Source organism: Salminus brasiliensis, chromosome 2 (genome assembly GCF_030463535.1).
Source record: "Salminus brasiliensis chromosome 2, fSalBra1.hap2, whole genome shotgun sequence".
In the NCBI taxonomy this organism is placed as follows: Eukaryota; Metazoa; Chordata; class Actinopteri; order Characiformes; family Bryconidae; genus Salminus; species Salminus brasiliensis.
In genome coordinates, this window is record NC_132879.1 from 40,047,625 (window position 1) to 40,072,975 (window position 25,351).

Consider the following 25,351-nt stretch of genomic DNA (forward strand, 5'->3'; position numbering starts at 1 on the left):
AGTGATATTTATGTTCATTATGCTTCCAAAAAACAAGTGATTTAACATAGCAGCACACTGACAGTGGGCTGCTAAGGCTTATTAAGTTGCTCATTACACATCTTGCAGGAAATCCATAAAGCACTTTCGTCTTTTCATTAGCAAGAAGAGGGAAAAGCTCTAAATGGTAGTGAGAGGTATCTTTGACTAAGACATATATAGACAAACACTGGAACATTTATATACATTGTAAACAAAAAAAAAAGACTACACAATCATTAAATAGAGAACAGACACCACATTGGGTGTACAGTACAGTGGGTGTACAACTGTACACGTGCATACCAATAGTAAGTTAACAGTTCTTAGCAATGTACGTAATTAAAATGTCTGTGGATATAAAGAGGCTTTAGCGAGACGCCGTGGTAAGTCACACAGACACAATGTAGGCTATTACTGACGCAGGACACGTTTCTCCCCTCTATCCATCTAAGATGAGAACTTATAGGCAGCAGCGTTCAAAACCACACCTGCTTAACGTGACAGACTGAGATTTGACAACCCCAGGAAAACATTTTACTTTGCCTAAGACAACAGAACCTAACCGATGACCAGTCCATTCCAAATACCAGCAAAAAGAGACCAATGATCGCAACCAACTACGAATGAAGACGAGAACGATTATTTTTCAGTTTCCCACCCCTTTTTATAAAACACCCCGGCTAGTGCACCTGTGATTGGCTGGTGCCCGTGAGCGTTAACTATTAGCCAAACACCGACTATTTGCGGGGTGCTCCTAGCCAATTGCAACAGAAGAAGGGCGGGACTTGTCAGAAAACAGGTGGGCAATGAGAAGTAGGCATTGGTTCTGCTATGGCAACCGATGAGCTAGTTACCATTAGGCAGGTGTGTGTGAGCCGTTCTCACCATTCAGCCGCTAGCAAACATTCACACAAACAATGAACTGCTCACATTTGTAAAAAAAAAATACAAAATCTAACCAAATCTTTTCATACGTCGCCTGTTAATCCCAACTAATGCAATAAAAAACATGAAGGTAGTTTTGCGATCATTTGGAGGAAAATGACCTCTATAGCCCTATGGCATGCTACACATAACAGAGATCTACCTACACATGTGTTGTTAACAAGACCCGTAACAGATTCACTTCCAGAGTAGTTAAAAACGCGTACTTACTACACGGACATGAAGCTATTTCTCAACTTGTCACTCCTGCATCATGGCGCAAAGAACTGTTAATTCATGGTTATAAACCAGTATGTTCGGTCATCGGTCAACGTCTCCGCGCCTTCCGGGGAAGTCGAAGCTTCTATTTAAGCAAGAAAATGTGTAGTAGTAGTAGTAAAAAAAAGGTCTGGTACAACGTGGCGATCACCGCTCGAGATGAGGAGCGAATGAGCTTGACTCTTTTGGGTTTCAGAGCTCTCCGTCTAACCTTTCCGCAAGGCGCGCCATTAACGCCCTCTAGAGGTGTATGAAACGCACACTCCATAGTTATTGACACCCTGGGCAAGCAAGTTTGTGTGGGTGTGTGTTGGGGGTGTATTTAAAAATAGCATTGTCAATGACCTAAACGGTACCCCTATGTTCCTTATATATACTACATCGGTTTTGCACTTATGTACAATACTATATGCCGTGGCTCTACTTCACTCTATCTATAATATGGGAAAAGTCAGAGAATCCATAAAAGGATGTGTGTAAAAGAATTTGGCCCACACCTATTACTATTGTTGTTGTTTTATTTGTGGATTTAACAAGGAGGGCACAACTGATGGCCCACTCTCAGGCCACCCAAATTATAATCTTTATTGTAAATGAATTGTTAAAGATGAACATTGAAAAATAAATCACTAGCGGACCACTTGGAAAATAATGAGCAAAAGCACCACAAGTGACAGACTCTGGTGTACCACCATCTTGCTATCTGAGTTCTGTCATAAACAGAACATTAATATTCATATGAGGAGCACTATTTGTGTAAAGATCACTGATGCAAAGCGTCATTCTATTGCAGTGCTTATAGTGCCCCCTAGTGATGAATCACGAGAGAGTGGGTGTTGATAGAATACAGAGACTGCTTCTGCCAGAATTAGTTAATCAGTCTTCCAGCAGGACAACACACACACAAACAATGGAATACAATCAAGCTTTTTAAATAGTAATTCTAGTTCATATTGAGTCACATTAATTCCTATTAATGACTTGCTGATTAAGGATTTTTGTGTTAGTGATTTAAGAGAGCCAGTAACATAAGAAGTAAAATAATGCAATCACAATGTTTATTGGAGTTCTGCAGGTCAAATACGTCACCTTACTCGTCCAAACATACCTCTAGCTTTGGCCAAATAACTCAATCTTTTCTGCAGGAGGTCGTTTCTTTTTTTAAGGTGGTCAGCTGCAAACCAAATCAATAGGCATTCTGCCTCCTAATGAATGCTCTGCAGTCCCTATTTTGCGTTTCATTTAAAATTAGCTAATTTTTTATTACTGATTATTATAATTACGCTTCGTAACAACACCTAAGATTCTCCTATAGTCAAACAAGGTATATTACTCTCAGATTTGGGCAAAAAGGGAAAAGTTGAATTAAGACTTTTGATAAAGATTTGATCACACTTTAACAATGGTATTTGGACAATTTCTAATAGAGAGATAGCAGTATCTTCACCAAGCAATTGCATAAGTCCCTTTTATCGTTTAATGCAAACACTGCTCCAACGTCCTAAAAAACACAGCATTCCTGTTACACCCCATGGCGCTAGGTGGCGCATGTCTAAACCTATGGTACATTTTGGGACTGCTGGTTTACACCTGTGTCTGGCTCTCTGGCTTTGTATATGGATGCATCTCAGTTGCTGTGTCTGAAACTGTGCCCTGTTCACTTTATAGTGCACTACTTTGTGGTTATGCCATTTTGTAGTGGTGTTCGAAAACGTAGTGCCAAATTTTTGGTGCACTCTAACAATCCCATAATGCACCACGCAGCTACTCTGTGGAAGACCGACGTTCAGATTGTTTGTTGGACACACTGTATTCTGTTCCGTGTTGCTTGGGAAACAAAACTGATTTGCCTGCAATCTAAACATGACCCACATTTGATCTTTTTTGTTATCTGTGACACAGACGTGTTATCTGTAAACAGCAAAAACACACTGAATCTGGGCTACTTTGGCTATGTTCAGACTGCAGGTAAATCAGATTTGTTTTCTCAAATCAGATCTGGTAATATTATTTTACTTAAGTTATTTGGAAATGATCGAATCACAGGACATCATAAACCTATCTGCTTGAATTGTTCGGGTAATGACGTAGGCACTAACAAAATTAACGGCTAATGATGAAGGCACTAAGTAAAACTGAGTGTGTGTATGTGGAAGTAGGAGGATTTGACATGGTTGTTGAAACTTTGAAATCCAATTTGAGCGACCAGACTGAAATGCATATGAACAAATCCGATTGAAATTGCATTTGCATGGAACAGAACTGCTGCATGAACCATTGCTTTGTCACTTTTATTTCGGATCTTCAGATATTGACAGTAATCTGTCTTTACAATATCTTTATGTGGTTAAAAACCTTAATGACAGATTGTCTTTAGCTGTGAAATAGAGTCAGACCCTAGTCTTTAAAAAGTATTTTCAGAGTAAAGTCTAGTCTAGTGTATGGTTAGCTAGCATAAAACACTTCAAAAAAATTTGTGTGCTAAGTTAGGCACATTGCTCTGCACTTAACATACACCTATGTGATGTCTTTCCTTCGTCAATCGTTAAAACAATGCGGAAATGTTCTGATTTGTCACCCGTGCTTCTGGAAATTCATCGATCTTGTCACATGACCTCAGTTTAACATTTCGGCCCTTCAGTGGTAGGTTAAGGTGGCAGTGTATTGCACCAACAAGTTCTCCGGCTGCTTACTGAAATGTTCCGTTCCACCTTAAATGGTTCATAATATACAAGAAGCAGAAGGTGACTTTAAGGTGTTGTTCATTTCTTTATAATAATATATTTACATTTATATCAGTGAATATATGAATCGACGTTAACTGTCAATACGCAATTAACACTATCAAAAAAAAAAAAACGGTTATTATCATAAAATGTACCACCAGGTTCATGATCTGATCTTGTCCACCTATCGGTTTCCCACACCGTTACCATGGTGGTGCCCATGCCGATCATTCTGCAATCCACAGTTCGCAGTTTTTAGCGCATTTAGCTACCTGAGATAAAACTGCATTAATATATAAATACATTTTTAATTAAAATAATTACAATAAAAATGTATATACATATTTACATTGGTTTAACCAAAGAATAGGCAACATGTGCAGGTATATATGGCGCAAACTAATATTTTCGTTGTGTGTTTTAGTCCTTAGCGAGTGCTCATCTATTGTAGACTGTACGGTAAGTGTTAAGCGGCCGCTCTCCTATTGAAGCGTTCATCTCACGTGTCCTGGTGAGGTCACTGCGCAGAACGGAAGAGGGTTTCGGGCTCTCCGGGTAAGGAAATAAACAAAAAAACATTGTACTGTAAATGGTAGATTTTGACATCGCATGTGGTTTGTCGTGATTGTATATAGATATTTACACGATATATACGACCTGACAACATTTAACTGTTACTGAGAACGCACGCAGACGAATACTGCCAGAATCTCTTGTCAAACACGTCCATGCTATCATGACAGTATCTGTATGCAGTCGCTACTGTTGCTCATAAACACGACACGAGTTGGACAGTGATTGTAGTGTCTTTGTTTAGATAAATGACAACTTGTATAAATTCTCGCACATGCGGAGTGAAGTTTATTATTCATTGTCAAGACACGCATTATTCCCGGGGGGGGGGGGGGGGGGGGGTATTGTTAGTGAAAGGTAAGCTTTCGTTTTCATTTCACTGAGCGAAAACTAGTAGTCCGTACCGCGAGAGAATTGGTTCACACACTCCTGCCTGCTTCCGTTAACCGTGTAGACTCGTTGCTTACTGAGTATCAGAGCCAGGGTAAACCGACATTGCTATATCACCGAGTTTATTCGTAGTTTATGTTGGCTGCAGTGGGAATTTCCCACATCCGTGACGTCACATCGAAACTCGAAGGTCCTTAGGTTCCTCAGTTTGAGCGTGATAATTTCTCACTTTTGTAAGCGGTAGCGTTACAATAACAAAAACACGCACTGTTATTAATATGTTTACTATAGCTGGGGAGATTGATGGATATGATAATGTTACCGATTCTGTCTTTACCCGTGTTAAAGTGAAGACTGTAGCAAAATGCTACCATTGATGAGTCTCCTGTATTTGATTGCCTTACTAAGATGTCTAGCAGGAGACAAAGATAAGTCTCGATAGCAATCTGCAAGTAGTCTGGCAGTCGCAGCAATAGTCACCATCACAACAAAATTCCAAGAATATGAGCACAATCTTTAATTTACATTTAATCAGATTATACTTTTATTTTTACTAGAGTGGATTTAAGAGGAAATAAATAGATTTTGAAAGTACATTTCAGCAAGTTACTTTTATCTTTTAAATATTGTTTTGTGTTTAATTCTGTTCTGTAGGTTCAGCTCCTGGACTGCTTTGTGGTTGCTTACACATCTTACGTTTGCATTATATTTTAGGTTAGAACAATCACAAATGAAGATGAACAGCATCTAACAGGCATTTTTTGGGAGAGTCTAAAACGCTTTACATGAAAAAGGCTTAACATGACTTAATGTACAACATAATGTAAACAATGACCTAGTTATACCAAATGTCTTGCAATTACTATTTATATTTCTCTCTACTGCTAAATGGAAGAACCCATTTTTACATTAACCATTTTCCCGTTAGGAAAAGGGTTGTATTTTTAATCAGCTTTACCGTATTTAGCTATTTCCCAAAACCAGTTTAACTCGTACTTAACCATTACTTTGTAGTATTATTTAATCAGCTACCTAACTACACCATCATGAACAAAAACATTTGTTTGGTGTTCCGTACCATAGATTAGTGTGGAGAATCTAGAATGTACTATCATTCGTTCACTCTGGTTCATTTTGTTTTGTTCATTTGTTCTTTTTCTTGGAATTTTGCCTTTAACCCATTCTTGCATTGATCAAACACACACACACACACACACAGTGACAGTGAGCACATATGCCTGGAATGGTAGGTAGGGTGAAGGCCCTCTCATTAATAGCCCTGTGCTCTAACCATTAACCTTTAATATGGTTTTTAATTTAGTATACAAAATATAAACAAAGATACTGCAATTACACATCAGAATGTACCCAGTATGCGAATGTGAACTGTAGTTATGTTATAGGAACTGCATATTATGCACAATTGGAATTAGGAATTAGGCACATCCTTCCATTTTAAACAGCCATATAAACATAAACAGTAACAGTAACTGTAACAGTAACTGTAAATATTTGTCTGTTCTGAAATAAAATGCCACATTTTATGCTCCTAGGTTGTTGTTTAAGTACTTTAAGCCACGTTAAGTGTTTTTGACTCTTCCCATAAAAAATAAAATAAAATAAAAATCATAGATGCTGGATAGTAGCAACATTTACTTCTCCTTGAGTGTTTGTTCATTGAAATACCAAGACTTACTTGTACTTACATACTTTAGAACATGTTTAGGCCACTATACCCACTAATGACTTTAATAATTATGTTATTTTTCTACAGACACCCTTGAAGCCATCATGCAGAGTACAACTAACTACCTGTGGCTGATCTCAGACCTGCTGGGGCAAGGTGCCACAGCCAATGTGTACCGCGGTAGGCACAAGGTAGGCACAGACCGGATCATGTGCTTTTGTACACCATGTACACACAAACAGGATTTGTGATAATCTAGCCTACTGTGGTTTGTGTGGCGTACAGCTGCTGAATGTGGTAATGACAGTAGAGTTTGTATGTTTCAAACCCGATTTAGAACACAAGAAAACCGCAAGCATGTGTTCCTTAGCAACATCCAATCCGTGTCTTTATACAAGATCCAGCTTGTAGAGATAAGCAAAGTAGGTGACACACTGTACACATTACATTTATATTTTTACAGCCTTCAGCAGACACTCTGATCCAGAGTGACCTACATAAGTAGTCATTTACTCAGAGTATCCAAAGCTGCTATTGATAGACTGCAAACTTTTGAGCTCTGACACGCAGCACAGGAACCCTAATGCAACCAATTGGAGGCAATACACAGTTCCCAAATTCTCAATTCCCAAAACATGAATATAGAGATCACTAGACTGTGCAACACCTGTGGCGAAGAACGAAGCATTGTGCAGTTTTATTAGACATTAGTGCATTCTCAAAAGATGTCAAAGGAGATAGTTCTTTGGTTGACATTTGAAAATAACCAAAAAAAAGTCATTCGGCTGTTTGGACACTCAAAGGAAGTTTGTTCCATTACCTTGGTGTCAGGACAGAGAATAATCTGGGTGCTTCATCTTTCATGGGTCCTGAGAGATGTTCTGTCAAGTCGATCCCTACTTGAAGCATGAAGAGCTCTTAGTATGGATTGGGTTTTGACCGTTGCCCTCAGGCATGGTGGAGCTTGACCATTTTAAGCTTTGTAGGCTAGGTTTGCAACATAATAGAGAAAGATAAGTGGTCATCAACAACTACACCAAGGCTATGTGCTTCAGTCAATGGAGAGATCAGTGTGAAGACTTGTAGCTTATGGAATGTAGAGCAGTTTTGTTTTGCTTGTGTTGAGCTTTAGGTGAAGACATGCCATCCACAATGAAATTTCAGTTAGGCCTGCTAAGATCTGAGCCGGGACTGTGTGCCAGAAAGAGTAAAAGAAAGGATGAGTTAAGTCAGCACATCAATGGTAGGAAAGCCACGTAAGGAAACTTCATCTCGCAGTAAGCGGGTGTACAGGAGAACAGGAGGCTGTAACACTACTTATCAGCATGTAGAGCCTTGCAGAATTAAGCCCTATTTGGAGGGGATTAGTTTTACAATGGAAAATTGGGTAATGTAATTAATACAAATGAATAAATAAAAACGGTAAACGGTAAATATTTCATCACATCCTGCGAGTTTTTGCTGGTTTCTTAAGTATGGAAAAGGCACTAAACTGTCAGGTGAATTCATTTTGCGTGATGGGGATGCATAGAATACAGGAGTCAATTCTATCTCTGTGATTTATACAGACATTTCTTATTTGTCATATAAAGGAAATGAACATGAATCCTATACAGTCATTGGCTCATCTATGGCCTCATTCTTTATTTGTCTTTCAAGTCTATCAAGATATATATTTTCTTTAAGATTTGAAGATTTTGATTAAAATGCTTACAGTTTTCTAAGTACATCGGTATTCATTGTCTACACAATTCATCAAGTAATTTGTTCTTTTTTTAGGCTAAACAAAAGCAAAAACCTGTGTGTCACTGTTGTGGTAATAATTAGCACCAAGCATTTAGCACACAAATACATTAATACATGTTAAATATTTTTATTTTGTGTTTTATAGTAAATTCTTTAGTAAAGTGAACTGAATGTTACTCTTTCTAGCTTAATTCCAAACTGTTCAGTCTATGTAAATAAAACCTCTGACTTCATATTCAGTTTTACTTCACTTACACCCAGCAAATGTTCAGTTTTTACTTCCTATACATGCGATTTGTAATTACAAACAGTCATAAATTCTTAAGATGCTACTAAAGTGGCTTTAGCAGTTTGAGGGCTAATATCGCTACCTGTGTGGAGAATGTTTAGACTGTTTCTGTATATTGACTGGTGGATTAAAATTGCAAGCTAAGCTGATTTATTAAGAATGCAATGATTTGAATGGCATAATTGTGTCAGGTTGTGTCAAGTTTTCAACAGTAAACTACAAAAATAAGTAAATGAGTACAGTAGTGCACATACATTACAGAAGAATACATTATCTGGGCATTCTTATTGTTCAGAACTGTGCACAATACTGTAAACTGTTTTATGTATAACATGCTTCTAACTTTTTTACAAGCACACAGCTTGCTATGAACAATAATCTGATATAATCTTTTTTTAAATAGCCTCTGCAAAAGACATGCTAATCTGTCCTCATAGGCAGACTAGCTCACAGACTGTGCACAACAGACATGCATTTCATTTGTGGTACTGCTGTGTCATGTGGTCCTTGGCACATGTAAACCAACAGTAGTGACATATACTGAAGGGGGATTTCCACAGAGAAGTGGTCTGGTAGGATATCCTCTTGATGCACATATATGCAACAGTGAGGGCAAGCTGAAAGCTTCTCATGGCCTGCATAATGATCTAAGCTGTTGGACATGTGTAGCAGTATGAAGAAGGTTTAATTTTAGGGCTGTGCAGCCAAAAAGGATCTAGCATTATCTTGAATAAAAAAAAAAACTGTTGTGTTGTTGCAGCTCAAATCATTTCTGCATGTCATTATTCGTGTATGGTCTAATCTGATAAAATGAATGCACAAAATCCAATGGCCATTTTTTTCACTTATCAATTCATCTTTCCCATATCTGTACGATTAAACACGCGAATAGTATGTATGAAATGGATGTGCTTTCTTTTTTACATGCACACTAGTTCACAAACACTAAGACATAGCATTACATATACAGGGATATTACACTGTGTACATTACCTTTACATTATGTCATCAGGAAGAGCTGCAGAATCCTTTTTTTTTTTTTTGGCTCACTCTTGAAACATGTAAAGCATATGTTAATGAGGTTGACATACACAGAAGCTATTTCATTAGCTGCAGTAATTATTTTTCTCACTTTGACTTGTACAGCGTCAAGGGCCTTTTTTCTAAAGATGATTAAATACTACAGTAGGGTTGGGTGACCTGGTTAACATTTGTATTACAATATATTGAGAGACAGTTTCAAAATGTGATATTTACTGTGATATATTTTTGTCATGCAGACAAAATGCATCAGTAGCATTAGATCCTTAAAAACTGCAAACCAGAGACTGTCCCATAATGAGAACAGTCATTTATATTCAAAATCTGCTGCACCTCATCTAATCTAATCATCTAATATAATGCATAAAACATATTGCCCACTCTGATACTATAACACAGAGGATATTTAGAAACACTGTGATCCTAAATATCAGTTTAGTCGTTACAGACATCAATTTGTATATTACCAATTATATCTCCCATATGTACTACTCATTTGGTGGTTGAATATAGGGCATAGGGTACAATCTCTAGGTTCTGTGTATTTTGTAAAACATTTGTTTTATTTGCTCAAATTTAAAAAGCAGTGCATTTCAGTATTGCCAACTTAACAACTATGTTGCCTGATTTAATGTCTATTTTGTCAACTTTGGTAGCTTTTAAAAATAGCTCCAAGCGACAGTTGTTGCACTTTCTGTAAGAGCTGCTTTCTGTAAATGGTGACCAAAACTGCCCTGTGAGTGAGAGGCACACCTTTCTCTCTGCATCTACTCTGTGCAAACAGTGTTGCCAAGGTCCAGTCACTGATCTGTAGTGTTTTCTACTCCTTTGTTTTAATTTTAACAATTTAATTTGATTTAATGCAGTTTTTGTCATCACTGGTTAATTGCTCAGTATCACACAGAGATTTACTTCTTTCCTGTTGCTAAACTTCTAAACATTGTACTTTATTCCAGCAGACAAGGCAGATGAAACTTAATTAATGTTATATTCAGGGAAGGAAGTGGGAAATTAGCTAATTAGTCATGTGTGGAGCAGGCTTTAATTACTTTCCAATAAAAGTTGTTGACAACAGTAGACCATTTTGTTATAGCTGTATGAGTGGACAGAATAATCAGAATTTCTTATTTTTAGTCGTATAATTCCATTATTTACCAGACTTTACATCATACATATTATCCTGTCAGTAGTTTAGCTCCTCTAATATTGTAGTCTCTCCCTTTTATTCCTTTCCTTTCCTAAAAGCTATTGTTTTTTTGTTGCAGCTTGTAGTGTTTTCCTAGTTATGCTGCATAGTGCTATTCAGTATAATTTGCTGAAGGCATCCTCCAGTGCCGAAGTTACTGATATTACTATTACATTAATGCATTAATAGCATGGCAGTGGCTGGAAACAATGTCTCCAACTTTGACTCAGCCCTTGAAAATGGTGATGCTGAAAAATCTGTGATTTTAATTTAACATGTTAACCCTACAGTCTACCCTACTGTGTATCAGGGGTAGCTAAATGTTCAAGTGAAATACTGAATTAGATCAAAGATCTTTACCCCACCACTTGTCTCTCCCTTTCTCCCCCTGCAGAAGACAGGTGACCTCTATGCCGTCAAAGTGTTCAACAACCTAAGCTTTTTGCGACCTCTGGATGTGCAGATGAGAGAGTTTGAGGTGCTGAAAAAGCTCAACCACAAGAACATTGTCAAACTCTTCGCCGTGGAGGAGGAGGTAGAGTATTTGAGTGGAATGGTCAGCCAAGTAAGCCACTATGTTTTTCACACTAGGAAAAAATAAGTATTCTGCCATTAGACTCACCATAATTATCACCCAAAGTGCAGGTCATGAGAGATGTATTATTTTTTTATAGCAGTTGAGATAAAGCAACTAAACATTATGGTATTATGCATTACATTGTAATAAATATAATTTCACAAAATATAAAACATTTTTGATGATAATCATAATGTTGCTAAGAAATGTCTTGTTTGTAAAGCTTATGGACCCTTTTCACATGCCATTGCTGTGAAAATAGAAATAGGAAATAGTGACTGAACAGGTAAAATCACACCCGGTTAGCATATCTATATGTGGAGCATCTTTAGAAACTAATCAATTCTTTGCTGCAGTACTAATGAATGGAGACGCACAGTCTATGTTTATGTTTACATCCTCTTTGATGTTGAAGTTATTCCATGAGAAACGGCAGGGCTTGAACCCTCTGAGCATGAATCGAACTGAAGGACTCTTAAGAGACATCACTTATTGCAAAGTGACGGCTGCAGCCATGAAAGACTACCTGGCTACCTGGTCATGTGTGCTACCATGCTGTATCTTTATAGGTAGCGCTGCCTTCAGAAACAGGCAGGATATTTGGATAGCCTAAATCACTGTGTCGGAGGGCAAAGATAAGTTAACAGAACTGTTAAGAAATCGTTTGTAGTTTTAGTTTATTTGGTTTACAGTGTGCACTTTTGTAACACACAAGCAAGTGAGCACTGAGCAACACAGCAAGAATGCTTTTAAGCAGGACTGCATCATTTATTTTGGTTCAACCTGAAACCATTGGAAGCAAGAACATGGAAATGTGGAAAGGATCCATTTCCAACAACTTCTTAAGACTGTTTATTATTTGTTGGACAGTTAATCATGAGCCTTTTCAAAATAATTGGTTATACACTTGTAACAAAGTATTGTGTAAATTAAAACAGAAGTGGTCTTGGCTGATATTTTGCAGCAGTGTAACATGTTAATGTAGTAAATATGTATGTAGTAAGTATGTAGTAAGTATGAATGCTATGAAGTAATGTCAGATCTGAAAACATGTTTTTATTTTATGAGGCGCAGAGTAATTCATACTCAATTCAGACTCAATTCAGACCTGCTTTTTCAAAGAGTCACACAATTTGTTGATGTGTTGTTATTCCTGGCAGTCAAACTCTCGTCACAAGGTGCTGGTAATGGAATACTGTCCGTATGGCAGTCTGTACACAGTTTTGGAGGAACCCTCAAATGCTTACGGACTGCCTGAAGACGAATTTCTGATTGTGCTACAGGATGTCGGTAACTATTACCTCAACTCAGAAGATTGTTTTGTCTTGTTTATTTTAGTATGTGTGCTAAGAACAAAATTTAAAAGCAAAAGTTCACAGATGTTTACAGAACATCAAACAGAAACAAAATATGTCTGTGCCTTCTCCAGACTCTGTATTAATCTGTATTAATGCTCATAATTATTAGAAACAACCTTTCAAATATGTCAGTTAATCAGCTGAACCAGGCTTAAACCAAGCATTTAAAAACATTATAGAAAAGGTCAATAAATTGGCTTGCTGGTATATTTACAATCACATGGGGTGGATCTTTATGCTTGACTGCAACATACCAACATACCATGAAAATGAGGGAAAAGTGCAATAGCACCACTTTTCACGCAAGCAGTAAAACACACAAACAGTTCTTGTGTTTGTAAATGTATGTAAGTGTTATTCCTTTTAACATGATGGTAAATCCCGTGGTGTGGTTTATCTGGCCTAATGTTGTATGAGAAGACTCTTATTATCATTCTTTTATTTTGGTCTTACCTGTTGAAAAGTGGATCGGTCATATACAACGATGGGGCAGAAAAAAATGAATTTCTGTTCAAAGTAAACCAAAATGAATAAAGTTTTTTTTTTCTAATCCATGATTTTGGGAACATGAGCTAGAACCATAATTGGTGAATCACATTGTAAAATACAATGAGGTTGTGGTCTTTTTTTATTTTGTTCTCTGTTAAATATTTTGTTTATTTTCATCTATTTGGCATTCTGCTAACATAACCATAACGTGATCTCTGTGCTGTCATGTTCACAGTGGCTGGAATGAACCACCTGCGGGAGTACGGAATAGTGCACAGGGACATTAAGCCGGGGAACATCATGCGTGTGATAGGTGAAGATGGATGCTCAGTCTACAAGCTGACAGATTTCGGGGCAGCGCGAGAGTTGGAAGATGATGAACAGTTTGTGTCGCTTTATGGTACAGAGGAATATCTGGTAAGTGATAAACTCTGCTTCTTCTAATTATTAATGCTGCAGGTATGGTACCTGTGGGTGTGGTTTCTGTTTTGTTTCGTTTCTACAGTGACACTAATGTGTGTTCCATAAATTTTCATGGGGTCTTTTGTGCACAGACTACAACATTATGAGCCTGAATCGGACAGGCAGTAAGATCAAATACAGGAAATATCCATTAATTAAACCAGTGACTAATGTTAATGCCATGGACTAATGATATGTTGTGGACTACTGATTATTCTAGACATGTAGAGGATGTTGGATCTGAGATCCTGGTATATAAATGAGGGCAGTTCACAGCATTATTGGTAGGAGGGATATGATAATAGAATATTCAATAATGAATTGCATTGTAAAATGTATATGTTTGAATGTAATCCCTTGAATTTAGTGTGTGTGTGTGTGTGTGTGTGTGTGTGTGTGTGTGTGTGTGTGTGTGTGTGTGTGAAATAGCACCCAGACATGTACGAGCGGGCAGTACTGAGAAAAGATCACCAGAAAAAGTATGGTGCCACAGTAGACCTGTGGAGCATCGGCGTCACATTCTACCATGCGGCCACAGGCAGCCTGCCCTTTAGACCTTTTGAAGGACCACGCAGGAACAAAGAAGTCATGTAAGGCCTCTACATGTGATTAGCACAAAATAGGTAAGGTAAAGTACTTCTGGCCCAAATGTCAGAGAAGTGGGCTTGTGATTGGAAAGTCACTGGTTCGATTCCCTGGCCCACCAGGAACTGGGGGGGGGATGGGTGCAGCGAAGGAACAGCACTTTCTGTTCCCCTTAAAATCACGACTTTGGTGCCCTTGAGCAAGCCACCAAACTGCAAGGTTGTTGGCCACTGCTCTGTGTGTGTGTGTGTGTGTGTGCACTCGCTGCCCCTAATTACTGCTGTGTGTGTTCACTGCCACTTAGCATTAGTAATTAGCAGAGGCTAAATTACTTGTACTGCTGTTCAATAGAGTGTGATGTTAATCTTGAGGTGAGGTCAAACTGCATATCTCATGAATTTATTTATTTATGACTGATGTAATATATATGTATATCACAGGTATAAGATTATTACAGAGAAGCCATCGGGGGCCATTTCAGGACACCAGAAGTTTGAGAATGGCAAGATCGAGTGGAGCACAGAGATGCCAGTGTCCTGCAGCCTCTCCAAGTATAAATGTTCTTCCTTTCAATCTGTGCTGTGCTTTGGTGTAAAGAAAAAAAGAAACCTTGAGAATTATTGAGGGAAGGTCCTGTTTTACACTGTCCTGTAGTCTAAGGTTTTATTGTACAGCAGAGACAGGAGCATTAAATATTTCCTCTCCAACTGATTCAGAGGCCTACAGAGTTTGCTAACTCCAGTGCTGGCAAACATATTGGAAGCAGACCAAGAAAAATGCTGGGGCTTCGACCAGTTCTTTGCTGAGACCAGCGACATACTGCACCGCACTGTGGTCTACGTCTTCAGTCTGCAGCAAGCTACATTACATCATGTCTACATTCACACATACAACACGTGAGTATGCTGCTTAAATTAATATTTAGAATTAGATTTATTGGCCAAGTGTGTTCACACAAGGATTTTGTTTCTGGTTGTTAGTTTCTCTCACAATATACAACTAATATACAACCACTCTACATATAATTTACAGACAATACACAATATAGAGAGAACAATAGTATACACAGTGTACATAGACTATACAAGGATGTACGAGGACATTTCTACACAGGAATGTATAGAATAAATTGAATACAAATGTATTAAACACATTTGTCCCAGTCTAAAAAGGACAGGTAGACAAGGCCACAACTGCTATCTCACCTATGCAGTCGCCTGCTAGTGGGGAAAAATAAGCCTTTCAAACACAACAACACAAGTGTGCTCATGGACGTACATCTCTCGAGCACTTCCTCTTTAAATCAGATCACTTGTGAATTGTACCTCTCACATTATCAGAAGAGGATTTTTCTAATTTTAATTTTCTAGGATTTTCCAGGATCTGTTTCCATTAGACCTGGTCTACCAGTGGGATTCAAATGTTCAGCATGTATCTTGTTGCTTTATTTCTCGTCATTACTTGAGTGTATACATAACCCTAAAACACTGAACTGATAACTGTCACAAGTTTGCTTTTCAGACCAGTTGAGCACAGCTGTCCTTTTCGTTAGTGCTACGTGTGTTTTAAGGAAGCATGCTCAAAATACATTGCTGTCTGTTTCTGGTTCTAGTAACTTGCTAAAAACCATCACAGAAATGTTCAGCTTTGCCGTTCACAGTTGTAATAATTTGGTCTTATCCTGTCATCTGATTTCAGTGCAACATTTTTGCCATTAGATCTAAAGTAAGTGATTTATGACATGATAAAAACAGCTTTTTATTGACCAGCATCTTTTCTTATTCGCCATTTTTATTCTTAAATGGTGCAGATGTTCCAGGTACCTGGAGTACCATTTTAAGAAAGAACTTTAAATCCATTAATTTTTTCATGTGTAATGGTCACATTCTAGAGCCATTGCTTCATCTGAGCTAAAGGAACTCCTGTATGTATCATGAAGCATACGCATGTTTATTTGAGACAACTTGACGCAGTGGGGGAACTGTGTACATTTAATGCTTCTTCAAATTCAATATTTCTTTAATGACAGCAATACTCAAGAAGTTGAAAAAACCCTTGAAAAAAGACATTAAAAGACATTATTCAATGTTTCTTCTGAAATCAATAGTACAGGCATAGTTTGTTCTGTCTTTTGTTCCGTAACAGTCTGCTTTTCTTGGAATACTCTAAAGTAGAAAAAGTAAGGTTTCACATCGAGAAACTGTTCATATTGTGACCCAGATCATGTTCCTCCTTATTCCAGAGCTACGCTTTTTCAAGAGTTGCTCTTCAGACGAACCAACATCTGCCCTCCCAACCAGGAGCTACTGTACGAGGGCAGACGTCTGATCCTGGACCCCAATCGGCAGGCACAGACATTCCCCCGCACCACCAGGGACAATCCCATTATGCTGCTCAGCAGAGAACTGGTCACCACTGTCGGACTCATCTTTGAAGACCGTGAGACTCTTTCATTTTGCCTCAGGGCATCATATATCAGTAGCTTTTCAGAATGTTTTTTTTATTATTATAATGGAATAGATGCTGTCACTATGACCAGAGGATGGCTGGTTTGAATCACGGTTAGCTGCAAGCCATTGGAAGCCAGGTTTCTGAGAGAGCACAAATGGCCTTGCTCTCTCCAGGGTGGGTAGATGGCATGTTCTCCCCACATCACTTCCCAGCAATGCTGACCGGCACTGGCGTCCACTGGCAGCGGTAGTCCACGTAGTTTGGAAAAATAGGTGATGGCTGGCTGTGCACATGTTGGAGGAGGCGTTTGTGGTCTTTACCCTCCTGTACATATGATGGGGGAGAATATGTATGGGTTGGGTGATTTAGCAATCCAAATAGGGGAGAGCATGGGTAAAAATAAAAGTTTCAAGTAAAAAGATATTGTAATGTCTGATGTCTGTTAGCCTTTGCGGTAAAACTGGGGACCCAGCTCTTTCCTCTGAGTGTGTCGTGAGGCGGTGGCTGACTTTGCATGTAGTGTCGGGAGCATTGCTAATGCTGAAGGAAACTATGAATGGTCGGGTAAATTGGCAGTACAAAATTCAACAAACAATTGAACAAAACGTGTATGCGTCTATAAATATTTGACAAACACCATACCTGTCAGTGTTTCATCAAAGCATTCATGTTTTCTGGCCGTTCAAACCTATAGCACTTAGTCATTTTAGTGGCAACTATATAACAATTAGTCATATCTAATCTCTAAAGTGTGCTTTTGAGCTCAAATCAACCAGCATTGCATGTCGACCCCATACATATACTGTAAATAGATGTACTTCATTGTAAAATGCAACAATTGCTGTTCTATAATTAGGACATTTGTCTCTGCAGCAAGCCCTCCCAAAGTACAGCCACGATATGACCTGGACCTGGATGCCAGCTATGCTAAGGTAAGAAAAGAATAAATAAGACAGCATTGTTGCAAGTTTAATGAAACTAGATCAGAGAACTTATTTTCCATTTTAAGTTTTTTAATTTCAAGGGTTTTGGTTCATTATCAAACTCATAAACACTGCATAAGGCGATAGCAAACTGGGCCCGTTTCATGAGTCATCTGGCCTGTGTGAAACAACAGGCAGGGAGCTCTCAATACCTTAATTAAAACCTAGACACAAAGGCTGCAGTTCCAAGAACATTTGAACATCTGACGCAGAAGCTCTGTAGTGTGTCTTGGTATTCACAAGTGCATCAGTTATGTAAGCTCAGTTAACCAGATCGATTTGATGGATTTGATATTAGAATAGCTCATGAATTTTCATGCAAACTCTTAAAGGGCCCTTTGTTTTTACCGCATAGAAAGTAGTTTACTAGAAAGACTGACAAAACTGTTTGTTAAAGAATATAAAAGGCTGAACAGAGTTAAGAAAAAGGTTTAATTTTAATTTTTCATTTTTTTATATAATTATGGATTGCTATGTTGTTTAGTCATTTCATGAATAAAAAAGCCATTTTAATGCAGTGCTGGTCATTTAATTGAAAAAGACAGGAGGTGTAATGCAATGTTGTAATGTTCACAGTAACTATTACAGTAATGTGCCAACTTAATTTTGACCATCATCTTCTTCAGACATTCGCAGGTGATGTGGGCCACCTGTGGAAAACCTCAGAGTTGTTACTGGTCTATCAAGAGCTGGTGAGAAAAGGAGTAAGGGGTCTCATGTAAGTCCTAAGAGTTCCAACTGACAACATGCTCGTTCATCAATCTGACATACAGTTAAAACCAGTAGTTTACATACACTATATAAAAAGACAAATATGCATTTTTTTTCTCACTGTCTGACATTAGAATAAAAGGTAGATAAATTAGGTCCATAGGATTACCAAAATTAGTAAATTTACAAAAAGTATTGGATATCCTTTCACAAGCTTCTCACAATAGTTGGCAGGAATTTTGGCCCATTCCTACTGACAGAACTGGTGTAACCGAGTCATGCTTGTAGGCCGCCTTGCTCGCACATGCCTTTTCAGCTTTGCCCATAAATTTTCAATAGGATTGAGATCAGGACTTTGTGGCGGCGACTCCAGAACATGGACTTCATTATCCTTAAGCCACTTTAACCTTTTGTAACTTTGTGGTCATTGTCTATTTGGAACACCCATTTGCGCCCAAGCTTTAACTTCCTAGCTGATGTCTTGAGATGTTGCTTCAGTATTTCCACATAATGTTGTTTTCTCATGATGCCATCTATTTTGTGAAGTGCACCATTCCCTCCTGCTGCAAAACAACCCCACAACATAAAAAGGTGCACGTATTTGTCACTGTACAGTGTGCACTGTACAGCGAAATGTGTCCTCCGCATTTAACCCATCTGGTAGTGAACACACACATACATGTGTTAGGGGCAGTGAGTACACACACACCCAGAGCGGTGGGCAGCCAACTCCAGTGCCCGGGGAGCAGAGAGGGTAAAGGGCCTTGCTCAAGGACCCAACAGTGGCAGCTTGCCGAGCCCGGGAATCGAACCCACAACCCTGTTATCGATATCCCGGCGCTCTAACCGCTGAGCCACCACTGCCCCACATGACGCTGCCACCCCCGTGTTTTACAGTTGGGATGGTGTTCTCAGGCTTGCAAGCTTCCCCCTTTTTTCCTCCAAATGTAACAATGGTCGTTATGGCCAAACAGTTAAATTTTAGTTTTATCAGACCACAGGACATGTCTCCGAAAATTAAGGTCTTTGTCCGTGTGTGCATTTGCAAACGAAAGAAATCAGCCAAGATATCAGGAAGAGAATTGTGGCCTTTCACAAGTCTGGCTCATCCTTTGGTCATCCTTCAGATGCCTGAAGGTGCCTCATTCATCTGTACAAACAATTATACGCAAGTACAAACAAGCTGGGAATGTCCAGCCATCATACCGCTCAGGAAGGAGACAGGTTCTGTATCCCAGAGATGAACGTTCTTTGGTCCAAAGTGTGCATCAACCCAAGAACAAAAGCAAAAGACCCTGTGAAGATTCTGACTGAAGCTGGTAAAGACACTACATCATCATATGGGCTGTCCCAAATTGTTTAAAGGCATAGTAATCTTAGTGTATTTAAACTTTTGACTTTAAAGAAAGTAATAAACATTGCCTTTAAAAAAATCACTCTCTCATTATTCTGGCATTTAGCAAATAGAAATAATTTTGGTAATGCTAACTGACCTAAAACATAAAAAGTTAGTTCTGATTTCATGTCAGACAGTGAGAGAAAAAAATACATATGTGTCTTTTTATGTAGTGTATGTAAACATCTGGTTTCCAACTGTATTACTGTATACATTTTTTTTATTTTTAGGCCTTAGCCATTAAGAGGATTCAAGCTTTGGGTCTTTCCACTCAGTCAATGCCACATTTATTATTTTCGCTCTGTATTGTAGCACATTTAGATTTGAAAGGAAACACTTAGGGATGTTCTGAACTTTAACCTCATTGTTTAATTTCCAACTCAATGTGCAACTAACTGTATTCCATAGGGATTGCAAGAAAACATCTAATTAAAATGAAAGCAAAAATGCATTTGTTTTCATTCATACTAAACATAAGCCCTGGTTGTTTTATGCAATTACAGCCAAATAAGAAATAAATAATGACCTAAAGTTGAAACATCATCAGTAGTTATCTGTTTCCACAGTGAGTTGATGAAGGAGGACTTCAATGAGACAGCACATAAGAAGGCAGAGGTTTTCCACATGTGTAACCACTGCAACCAGACACTGGAGAAAACTGAACAGTTGTAAGAAACCCCAGACCTTGTCTCATTATTGTCTTAACCAATATATGTATACACTATAATGTGCCATTTATGGCACTGACCATATAAAATGATGAGGTGATGTTGCATGTGTAAGTAATCTGAATGACTGTTACAGTAATGAATGTTTGTGTTCATTTTAGGTGTGAAGTGTTAATGCAGGGAAACATGTTATCCACAGAATATGACGAAATCTCAGACTTGCGCAAGAAATCCATGAGAGTAAGAGTGCATTATTCTCTATTATTATTACAGATGCTATTTGGTGACTGTTGTTTTGTCAATTTTTTTTCTTCAGATTTTACATCTACTCAAAATCAACGCTCCTTCAGCAGTTAAATAGATACAAATATTCAAGCCTGTTTCATACACTTTGCTGCAGTTTAACGTTAGTAATGAAAGCGTTCTAGTAAAATTGATGAGGCAATTTACCTATACAAGACCACAAAGTACAATTCCTATGAAAACCTTGAGCAAATGTTTTTTTTTTATTGTATTTTTTTTTAAGTCAAAACTGTTATTGTATGTGTTTGTACACAAATTCATAAGCTGAAGATGTATTTCCTGTTTAACAGAACTTTCATGTTGAATGCATGCATCCTGGTCAAATGCAGTTAAAGGGCTCCATGTGTGAGCCCTAACATTAGTGATAATGTTATAAGGTTAGCATGTGTGTGAAAAGGACATGGTGTGTAAATGGACTACTACTGTTTGTTTCCTAGTGTTTACTTGTATCTGCTCAATAATATCACAGTTTGATCTGAAACATTTTAATTCTAATTCTAATCCTTTAAAGATGCATGAGCCCATTGCACAGTGCTGTATGTGAATTATTTTTGACAGTATAAACTTTAACTGAAGTCCAATCAAAATTGCACTGTAAATGTGTAGAGAATGTAAACCATGCATGTATTCGTGTGCATAGTGTACTTGTATTTTAAACATACTTTGATAGAGATAGAAATAAAAGTCTTGGGGAACCATTGAAAAACATTTAACACTTTGCCGAATGCAACACATCTGTTTAATACAGTGTTGAAAAGGGCTGGCTAGAACAAAAACATGGGTTCGCGTTACATCTCAATAAACAAGATTCTTTATCATTCTCACACTTTCTCCGTCCAGCTGTCTGGGTCACTGGCCTCCATGGATCAGACTATGCAAGACATCAAAAACAAGTTCCTCTCTGGAGGAACACTGACCGACACGTGGACACAGCAAGTGGGCACACACCCTAAAGACAGAAAGTGAGTGGTGGTGTAGGAATTTCCAGGGTCAACACCAGTACAAATCTTTGTTCCTGTGTAACGGTCTATATACTGTATGCACTTGGCTTGTTGTTCGTTTAAGAAATGACACTGTAGCAGTGTCAGTTCTTCAGGAGAGCCAGTTTAATCCATGAATAAGTAGTATCAAGAAAACAAGACCATTATCTGACAATGACCTGTTAAAAAGAGACGTCAATTCAAAGTCTCTGACTTGTTCTCTTTCTAGTGTGGAGAAAATTAAAGTTCTTCTTGATGCCATTACGGCCATCTACCAGCAGTTTAAGAAAGACAAAGCTGAAAGACGTGAGTACAGCAGATCATTTTCAAGCTCTCAATTCTGTCCCTTATCAGTTTAGCTTCTGATCTTATTTTTAGAGCTACTTACACAATTAGAACAACTATAGCCCTACAGTGTCATTGTTTCTCTCTCCAGGTCTACCTTACAACGAAGAACAGATCCACAAATTTGACAAGTAAGCCTTGTTGCAGTGTTGTGCCTACTGTTTATGTCTACTTCATTTGTCTCTAACCCTGCTCCTGGAAAGCTCTCTTTCTGCAGACTTCAGAACACATTGTTTCTGCCCTCTTTGTAACATCTTTCCGTTTCCCTTTAACTCCAAGGCAGAAGTTGGTGTTCCATGCCACCAAAGCACGCGCCCTGTTTACAGACGAGTGTGCAATGAAGTACCGTCTTTTCATCTCCAAGAGCGAGGAATGGATGAGGTACTAAATTTACTGAGCTTAAATCAGCAGCAGGACATCCTTTCTAATGAGCTAATTAGTGACAGGACTGACTGAAAATCAGCAAGTCAGTGAATTATTAAGGACTGCAAAAAAGCTGCAACCACAGGAGGGATGCAGAAATAGAAAAGAGGCATACAGAGAGAAATGGGGATGCGTGATGAGTGTAGAGATAGAGAGAGGGGAGTGAGAGGGCACTCTTGCATAAGAGACTCCTCCATTTAATCTCCCTTAGTCTTCTGTTGCTGAGCGTGTCTGGCCCGTTGCCATGGAAACTGGACCAGAGATGTTCTGGGGGCGATTGTACAGAAGGAGCCAATCAGTCAGAGATACTGGCAATGAGGGCATGGCTGTTTAGAACAACACATTCTACATACTGTGTTTATGCTTATTGTTATTTATTCTAATGCAATTAAGTGATTTTTTTGGCAAATACTAAGATTAATACTGCTAAGACTTCTGCATAGTACCGCACACAAAAACCTCAGACACAACCATCTTGTAAATGACATCTGAGCTACTACTTCTGAAGGTCTTTTATACGGAGCAAAGATAACATTTCTTAAATGCACACGCCTACCAATAGTGGTTTTAATGATTGTGATGTCATCACAGGAAGGTACACCATGTTAGAAAACAGCTGCTGTCACTGTCTGGTCAGTTCATCAACATGGAACAGGAAGTAACCATGATCATGCAGCGCATTTACAAGGTAAAGGCAACGGGGTGATGAATGTGTGATGGTGATGATCTGTTTTGTCTGGGTTGAAAAGGAGAAAGAGTTAAGAACTGTGGGGGAATGGAGAGGAAGGAACAAAGGGGAGGGAAGGAGAAGCAAGGCTAATTATATCTGATGTGGAGCCTGTATGTGTGTTTGTGTGTGTGTTTAGCTCCAAGAGCAGCTACCACAGAAGGTCATTCCCATGACTCCGAGTAGCATCAAGCCCCAGGCCTACCTCAGCCAGAGCACTCTAGTGGAGATGACCCTGGGGTGAGTGTGTAATCCTACATTGTACCCCTGGGCTTGTACTTATCAGAAAACAGTACTTTTGGAATTAAATGCAATGCTGTCTGGTTTGTTGTGAAGGCTCATCAAACATCAAGTGATGCTAACATAATTGACTGGCTGAAGAATTTATGCCTTAAATAAACTGCTGTAGTAGTCTAGAAAGCTCTTCCCTACCCTGTTGCACGCGGTCTCGCTCACGCTTTCATCTTGTATGGCTTGACGGCACATTTACCTTTTTTTTTTCTTTATTCAGTTTTGTTTTATTATTGTTTTTATTCCTATTTTGCTTATTATTGTTATTATCTGATGTCAACCTTAGGAGGATGGGTCCCCTTTTAGCATCTTGGTTCTTCTCAAGGTTTCTTACTCTCAATAGGTTTTTTTTACTTGCCACTGTTTCCACTAGCTTGCTGAAAAGAGGCTCGGACCCGGACCTCTGTAAAGCTGCTTTGTGACAACATTTGTCGTAATTTGAATTCAAATTGAAGGTTTGCTCGCAGCTATAAGCAGTACAGGCCTCCTCCCTTGATTTTGCCAGAAAGTGCACTGTTAAACAGTTATATTTATCCTACATATCACAGATATAATTGTCAGAAACCCACAGTCCTAAAGACTTGGGGCAAATCTACCAATAATTCTTTGCACTTTTGGTTTCTGTTTATTACTTCTGACTTATATGAATAATGTAAATGTGTTTTGTAATATGTTCTTCTCAGTGGTCTATTATCACAAGTTTAAACCGTGTCACAATGCAGTATTTCCACTGATCCTGATGAAACTACAAATCATCAGTATAGGCAGATACTTCGGCATAAACACATTGCAATTTAATGTTTGGCTTGCAGGATGAAGAAATTGAAAGAGGAGATGGAGGGAGTGGTTAAAGAGCTGGCAGAAAACAATCTCTTCCTGGAGAGGTAATTAGTTATTACTAATAATTAATTAGTAATTAATTGTTCTGGAAAGTGCATCTTTACTGTTCCATATTTGCTCATCACATCATGTCAACACTTCAAGCTACCGAATAACTCAGTTAGAGCTGTGTGTGATTAATTTTAGGTTTGGCACTTTGACAGTAGACGGTGGACTGAGAAATGTGGACCGAATCTGAGAGAAGAGTTAGATATGAGATGGCACTCCTTAAGGCCAAGGTCCCTTGGGCTGTGTCCAGATGTGAACAAGACCTTAGAAGATTGCCAAATATATGTGACTGTATATATGCTATATAATGTTAATGTAAATACTGATTTAAGACAGTTAGACAAGTTTTTATTTCATCTACTTTATTGTTTCTAATTATATGTGTAACTTAAATAGGAGCTGCCTGCTTTTAAGCCTTTATCTTTATCTTTACATTTACCTATGTTCATGTAATGCTTTTTTCTGTCATAATTTTTTCCTCATTTGTGTAGACAACAAAGGACCTCCAGAGAATTGGACTTTATTATATTCACCTTTTAATTTTGCACATAACCACCATTTAAAAACTGCAGACTCGCCAGAAGTGATAGTTTTTTATGTAAAGGCACAAGGTATGACAGCTAATCAGGTAAAAAGGCTGCTTATGAAGTACGAGATTTTGTTTGTTGATTTGACTATTACAACCAACTAGTACTGTTATCCAAAGCGATAAGGATTCTGAATGAAGATGTATAGTCTGGTTTTTCCATCCGTTATTTCTAAATGGTGACTGGCACAAGAAAGCTAGGATTTTCTTTTTGATGCACATTAAAACACTTAAATGTGGTCTGCCGTGAGTGTCTTTTTAGCATA

At 38.4% G+C, this 25,351-nt stretch overlaps 2 protein-coding genes across 9 annotated transcripts in view; one reads left to right on the forward strand and one right to left on the reverse strand.

Annotated features, from left to right (window-relative positions):
• The window catches only part of eps8a (EGFR pathway substrate 8a, signaling adaptor), a 57,036-nt gene extending 55,628 nt beyond the window's left edge, over nucleotides 1-1,408 (reverse strand). For all 7 annotated transcript variants that reach the window (XM_072672673.1, XM_072672671.1, XM_072672672.1 and 4 more), the window contains exon 1: nucleotides 1,177-1,408. The gene's annotated coding sequence lies outside the window, so the exon portion shown is untranslated. The remainder of the gene's footprint in view (nucleotides 1-1,176) is intronic.
• Nucleotides 1,409-4,414: 3,006 nt separating this feature from the next.
• tbk1 (TANK-binding kinase 1) lies at nucleotides 4,415-25,324 on the forward strand. 2 transcript variants are annotated; one of them, XM_072672674.1, is made up of 21 exons: nucleotides 4,415-4,505; nucleotides 6,688-6,791; nucleotides 11,257-11,427; nucleotides 12,600-12,729; nucleotides 13,522-13,703; nucleotides 14,178-14,338; nucleotides 14,774-14,884; nucleotides 15,050-15,229; nucleotides 16,576-16,772; nucleotides 17,658-17,716; nucleotides 18,394-18,485; nucleotides 20,441-20,542; nucleotides 20,704-20,782; nucleotides 21,686-21,807; nucleotides 22,055-22,131; nucleotides 22,262-22,301; nucleotides 22,450-22,551; nucleotides 23,185-23,281; nucleotides 23,460-23,560; nucleotides 24,424-24,495; nucleotides 24,638-25,324. In XM_072672674.1, the coding sequence occupies exons 2-21, from the start codon at nucleotides 6,705-6,707 to the stop codon at nucleotides 24,687-24,689; spliced, it is 2,214 nt and encodes a 737-aa protein (XP_072528775.1). In that variant the 5' UTR covers nucleotides 4,415-4,505; nucleotides 6,688-6,704; the 3' UTR covers nucleotides 24,690-25,324. The 2 variants fall into 2 exon arrangements, with proteins under 2 accessions (XP_072528775.1, XP_072528776.1); XM_072672675.1 differs by having other exon boundaries at nucleotides 11,257-11,397.
• Nucleotides 25,325-25,351: the final 27 nt, after the last annotated feature.